The sequence below is a fragment of the Prionailurus viverrinus genome, chromosome F2 (genome assembly GCF_022837055.1).
Source record: "Prionailurus viverrinus isolate Anna chromosome F2, UM_Priviv_1.0, whole genome shotgun sequence".
In the NCBI taxonomy this organism is placed as follows: Eukaryota; Metazoa; Chordata; class Mammalia; order Carnivora; family Felidae; genus Prionailurus; species Prionailurus viverrinus.
Window position 1 is genome coordinate 17,564,588 of NC_062578.1, and position 6,853 is coordinate 17,571,440.

The window sequence follows — 6,853 nt, forward strand, 5'->3', positions numbered from 1 at the left end:
GGGAACTAATAACAAACAACTTTTATTTATTTAAAAATGTTTAAAAAATTATTTATTTTGAGGGAGTACAAGAGTGTGTGGGGGGGAGAGGCAGAGAGAGAGAGAGAATCCTAATCCTCCCTCTCAGTGAAGAGCCTGAGGCAAGACTCGATCTCAGGAACCATGAGATCATGACCTGAGCTGAAATCAAGAATTGGTCACTTGGGCACTAGGCGGAGGCCACTGCACAGATCGGACTTCGCTTGCTTGTGCACCTCCTTTGCAACCATGACTGACAAACCTGATATGGCTGAGATTGAGAAATTTGATAAGTCGAAACTGAAGAAGACAGAAACGCAAGAGAAAAATCCACTGCCTTCAAAAGAAACGATTGAACAGGAGAAGCAAGCAGGCAAATCGTAATGAGGCATGCGCCACCAGTATGCACTGCACATTCCACAAGCATTGCCTTCTTATTTTACTTCTTTTAGCTGTTTAACTCTGTAAGATGCAGGGAGGTTGGATCAAGTTTAAATGACTGTGCTGCCCCTTGCCACATTGAGAACTACTGACAAACAAAGGCGCCTACCTCACCCATCTGCTTGTCTGACTGGCAGCAAAGGAAAAGAACTTGCATGTTGGTGAAGGAAGAAGCTGGGTGGGAGGACCAGAGAAATCTAAAAAACAAGCTGGTTCAAGGTGTCCTACAGTCTGTAAAATGCAGTTTAATCAGAGTGCCATTTTTTTGTTCAAATGATTTTAATTATTGGAATGCACAATTTTTTTTAGTATGCGAATAAAAAGTTTTAAAACCTGGAAAAAAAAAGAATTGGTCACTTAACCTACTGAGCCACCCAGGTACCCCAAGAAATAATTTTTAAAAAACTTAGTAACTGATTTCTGTCATTTGCTATATTATATATTCTATAATTGTAAATGATTTGTACACAGGTTATATATCAAAATCAGTGAAACATCTTGTATACCTGTATACTTTGTTTAGTTGCTTTATTTATTTGGCTTCTCTCTGCTTTATTTTAGGTCAGCTTGTTTGAAAAGAGCTCCTTTCCTTTATGCTTGTTTTTGAAAATGGCTGGTGCTTTTTTGCTAATGTGTGGCCCTTTCCATATTTCCATAATGGTGACCCTTGATTGAAAAACAATTTTTTTCCACTCTTGTTTTAAATCTATTAAAATTTGAGAAAAAGAAATTTGAGAAAAGAGATTTATTTTATAGTGATTGCACAGTGCAACAAAAGTCAATTTCCCATACAAAGACGTGAACCCATTTAATCTTGTCATTCTAAAAACACATATTGTTAATATTTCTTAAAAAGTTGAAATGTCCATTGCATTTGTTTCTTCACTGAACAAATACTCACCAAGTACCTGCCATGTGCCATTGTTCAAGGTGCTGGGGATACAGAAGTTAGTTAGATCAAGTCCCCAAGCTGTTGGAGCTTATATTCTAGTCAGCGGAGAGAGGCAGTGAAAAAGTAAATAAATCAATGACCAAGATAATTTCAGATTGTGGTACAGTCTGTGAAAGAAATGGAGTGAAACTGGGGTGGAAGGAGGGAAGGAGAGAGGTGTTATCTTAAGATGAGATGGCAAGGCCTCTCTGAGGAGGCAGAATTTGGACAGAGACTTGAAGGCTGAGGAGACTAACAAGCAGGCCTGAGTGCCTGCAAGGAAGTGTTCCAGGCCTGAGAAACACCAGTTTGAGGGCTTGGGGACAGGGGTGGGGAGGAGTGTGGTGTGTGGTGAGTGTTGAAGAACTGGATGAGCTTAAGGACCCAGAGGACAGTGTTGCTGGATCCTTTTGAGGAGGGGGAGAGAGAGAATGGAATGAAAGCAAAACAGGAATCCATCAGCCTTTAGGCCACAGTGTGAAATTTGGATTTTGATATATAGCAGCATTTAACCCATAAGGCAGAATGTAAAATTTCCCTTTGTTTTTAGGAAAAACTAATTTTATTATATTTAAAATTTGAATGAGAGAACAGTTGTCACTTTATTAAAATTTGAAATTCAAAATCTTGATTGAAATGTAATGTTATATAGTATTATCAAAGATGCTCTTAGAAATCTGATAGCAAGAGCCTGAGAGTTAGAAAATATAATTTCTATTTGTGCTCCCAATTCTCATATTTAATATAGCTTTAGATCTGGGGATAGCTAGAAGTTCATTGTGTTGTTGTCTGTCTAAATAAATTACTATTTCAATAGTTAATAGTTCCTTAGTTTTAAGTGATGTAGTATTTTACCTAAATATTAAGACCATTTAGAATGTTTAAAAATAATCTCCCCTGAAAAGTGGTGTTGATGTGTAATTCTCACATCGATGACAGATCAACTTTTCTGAAGTTATAGAACATTTCAGATAGTTATAATTATTCAACCATGATTGTGTCCTCATAATGTCAGATCATAAATTAAATTTCTTATTTATCCTAATTTCTGTTACTTTATTTAAGTCCAGGATATTAAGATAATAGCCTCAAGTATACTGGAAACACATTCAAGAAACGATAGATGGATTACATAGAAGTTGAAGGAAAGGATTAAAGCTAAATACATGCATGTTTTAAAGGATTTATCTGATATCATAAATACAGTACAAATAATAAATGCAAATAAATTTAGTACAAATAATAAATTGAACTGCATATGAGGATGTGGTATGGGGTAGTAAATTCTGGGAACAAAAACGGAGCTATTTAAATCAAACATTTATTTGGAGATGAGCTTTTATCAGCTAATTTTTCAGGAAGGTAAATAATTTAAAGTTATGACTATTAATGATAAACATATTCATAGTTATGTGATAGATATTTATAATTCTCTATAATCTAACATAAAGGTCACAGAGCCCTATTCTGAACAATATACTTCTTTATGCATATGCCTCTTAGGTTATGAGAAGTACAACTGTAGTTCATCAAAATGTGCCCCAAGGCACAATACCATTTTACTCAGTCATTAGTAAGGTTAGCATAATTGCTTAGTATAATCCAAAGAAAATATGAGTACTGACATCAGGGACTCTCCAATTTGTTAGGCAATTGTTCCATAATTTTTGGCACCAAGATAATCCACATGTTGAAAAAGCAATTAATCATTGGTGCTAGTTATCAAGCTGTGATTTTAGCTATTTCCTCCCAAATTTGACCCCAAATGACAGAGTTCCTTATTTTATTTTTGAAATATTCTGATTTCTGAGATCAAAAGTTTAAATATGCCAATCTGGTTATAGTTGAGTTGAGCTTTGTGTTATTAGTTTTCTAAAATAAGTAGATCATAACTTTATATTTACAAAGGTAGATGGTATTTCTTCCACTAATATTTGGATAAAAGGTTTAGAAAAGTTTAGAAACTTACAGACTGGTTACCTCAGAAGAAATTAATTAAAATCCTTAAACTAGCATTTTCGCCCCAAGAAGGTAAATTTATTTGCTGTTGGAACTTGTATCGAAAACAGGCCAAAACAAGAGAACACGCAATTAGATTTTCAATTTTCTAACTAATATTTTGCAAACATAGTGATACAGATACATCAGTTACTAAATAATGAAAGTGAATGAAATAAATACCTCATCATAATTTTAACATTATCATCTTTTACTTATTTTATGTAATAAGGATGAATAAAAATAACAGCTGCCATTGTGTCTAATATATTTTCCTATCTTCAAAAAAACAATACCCAAACAACCCCTGCCCTCACATTGTCCACCAATGTATGTCTTTGGTGTTTATAGTTAAAACAATCCAGAAATATAGAAAGAAACCTTGGAAATTCAATAGTCTCTGTTCAGTTCAGTTTATTCAGCTACATGTGGATACAGTGCAGGCTTCGCAATACAAATGAACTCCTCTCTGCATGCATGACTTACGCATCTGTACCTCATCACTCATATAAGTTTTTGGAAACTGAACCTCTGCAATATGCAGCACTCCAACTCTCAGTTTCTGTGATTCATTGTTGCTTATGCTCTTGCTCTTCTGTGTTTATTTTCCATACGGCTGTGCTGTTAGTCAGTTTATTATTATATTGTGCAATGCAGTGATTTTTCAAAATTCTGAATACCAGGTAGTCCTACTAATTTGTAACAACAATCTTCACACTTGATCCCTCAAATGGAGCACATGATGTTTGGTCTCAGAACTTATTTTCCAAATTCAGAAACAATGGAGCACAAATGGCTTCTCTTCCCATTGGTTCTTTGTTCTTGGCAGTACTGCTGATTTCAAAATAACAGGATGTGTGGTATCTTATTGTTAATCAATAAGTAAAACCTGTAGAATGAAGAACTCACTTCATAATTGGACATTGTAACCAAAAAATGGTAGTAAATGCATAAATTCTCAATAATGTATAGCACTGCTGAGTTGTTTTGAACAAGAACCTAGAGATACTAAAACAATATGGAAAATTTGGAACACCCTTGATTCCGGGATCTTGCTGTATGTATTCTTGACTGGTCCCAATCCCCATTCCATATCCACTGACTTCTCTATCTCTGCTCCAGCCTGTGCTTCTGGCTCCAGTCTTATTATTTGGACATTGGGATTAAGTTTTTGATGACGAGTGACATTTCCTGTATAATATCACCAAAGACCTTGAGAAATTATCTCAAAAAAAAAAAAAAAAAAAAAAAAGGAAACTTAACAAAAAACAGACTTCACTTAGAAAATGCTCTTTTCAGCTCCTGTAGCTCAAGACTGTAAGATAATACTTTGCAGGAAAAGGCAACCCCAATTCACAACTTAGTTTCTGAATGATGGCTGCAATTAAACCCTGATTTCCTAAAAGCACATTAATCTAAATTTGAGCATTTATGCCAAAAGAGATCATGAAAATAGATTACAAAGGATCTTGCTTTTTAATAAAGCAAATACATTTACAACAACGTGCAAATGCTTTCTGGGTCATTTTTTGCTGGATTGGACCATTGAGTAGAGGGGACATTTTTGGTTGCCTCTGTAGTATCCATTTAACCTCTCAGTGTATAGTGGTCATACATTTTGGGGATTACTAATCCCATTCCTACCTCCCGGTGTGGCCCTAAATTGGTTTAAACCAGTCTCTATATGTAATCTCAGGGGTGAGCTCGTGATCCATTTGTCCAGAGTGAACTTAGAATCTTATTTTGACAATCACGAGCAGCTTTCACCCTAACTGGATGGTGTGGTGGGTAGCCAGCGTGAGGGAATCCAGCTTTAGGTTTAGGTCAACATGTGGAAGGCAGAGCTGAGAACCGTAACAGGAAGCCTAATCCAACTGTGCCTAAACCAAATATGATTCTGGACTCAGGTGAGCCAAAAAATCCTTTTTGTTTAAGCAACTAGATTTAAAAAATATGTATTTATTTGTTCTGGGGAGAGCATAAACTGGGGGAAGGTAAAAAGAGGGGGACAGATGATCCAAAGCAAGCTCTGTGCTGACAGGCTGACAGCAGCGAGCCCGATGTGGGGCTTAAACTCACGAACTCATGAACTGTGAGATCATGACCTGAGCTGAAGTCAGATATGCTTAACCAAGCCACCCAGGTGCCTCAGCAATTGGGTATTTTTATGTGTATATGTGCATTACTTCCAGTCAAGGCATCATTACTGAAATGTGGAGATTTCTCAAAATGAGTCCAATGAAGTTAGGACTGAAATAATTTCTTTTCCTAGTAATTATTATAGGCATTTTCCATAACACGAAGGTGTCTTGTTTAGGTCATGAATGTCAGATTAAATGTGGATTAACTGTATTTAAATCTTAGAATGAAAGCTCCTAGTATGTTTTCATGGTGACTCCAATGACTCCTTATTCTTTCATGTCAAAAACTTAACCATTCAGCCCTGTCATTGTTCCTAAAGGTATTGCTGAAGACTGTGGCAGTAGATTGTTTTGGCTGCTTGTTGAGTGCAGTCATTTTTTCTTAAAGGGTATAAAAATGGAGGTCAGTTTGAGCCATGCGAAATTGGGGATACCTGCTTTTATATAGAGTTACAAAATAATGGGTACCTGGCTGTTTAGCGGGATCTCGGGGTCATCAGTACAAGCCCCACATTGGGCATAAAGATTACTTAAAAAAAAAAAAAATTAAAGGGTTACAAAATGAAACCAAAATGCTAACATATCACATCAACCATTGGAGAATGTATTTGGATACTAGTATTAATGGGCTTCTTCATCTTACCATAGACTACCTCATTGCTAAACCCAATGGAAAACTTTTAGGCTTTGTTTTCCTTGACCTTTTTGGCAGTGTGTCAGGTCATGAGTAAATTACTTAAAAGTTTTCTGCTCCTGTGTTCTCGTTTTCCTCTGCCGATTTTCATATTTGATGTTTCCATGATTTGTCTTCTTTTCAGCATCTTCCACAAGTCATTTCATTTGCTCTCAGCCAGCCCTCACCCCCAGATCTCTCAACCGTGCTCTTAGAAACATCAATCTAGTACATTTCTGCTGTTTAAAACCTTTAAGATCCCACTGCTATTGGAATAAAGTCCCAAATGCCTCTGCAGGATCTATACTCATCTGTTAAAGTCATCTCTTGCTACTTCTTACATCCAACTGGACACTCTCAGGTCTGATGGAATTTCAGTTCTTGAAGGTACTAGGTTCTTGCTCTCTGCCTCTTGCCTTCTACACATTGCTATACTCTCTGCTTATAAACTTGCCTCCTCATTTTGCTTTTCTGGCTAGTCCTCCTGTCTTTTAAATTTCATTTTTATGTCAGGTCACTTCCTCCAGGAAGCTCACTCTGGGAACTCCTCTCTGGTTTAAGTGTTCCTCCTGAGTTTCCCAGCACACTATTTCTCCCTTCCTAATACACACAGGTTCTTGTTAACTTAGCTTTAGCCTCCATGGTAAGTTC

At 36.4% G+C, this 6,853-nt stretch overlaps 1 protein-coding gene across 1 annotated transcript; it reads left to right on the top strand.

Annotated features, from left to right (window-relative positions):
- The first annotated feature begins 216 nt into the window (after positions 1-216).
- Positions 217-403, top strand: LOC125156166 (thymosin beta-4-like). The gene has a single exon (XM_047841957.1). The coding sequence runs from the start codon at positions 268-270 to the stop codon at positions 400-402; it is 135 nt and encodes a 44-aa protein (XP_047697913.1). The 5' UTR covers positions 217-267; the 3' UTR covers position 403.
- The last annotated feature ends 6,450 nt before the right edge of the window (positions 404-6,853 follow it).

Excerpts from the sequence above, each read along its gene's own strand:
- LOC125156166 (XM_047841957.1), top strand. The coding sequence starts at position 268 with ATGACTGACAAACCTGATATGGCTGAGATTGAGAAATTTGATAAGTCG.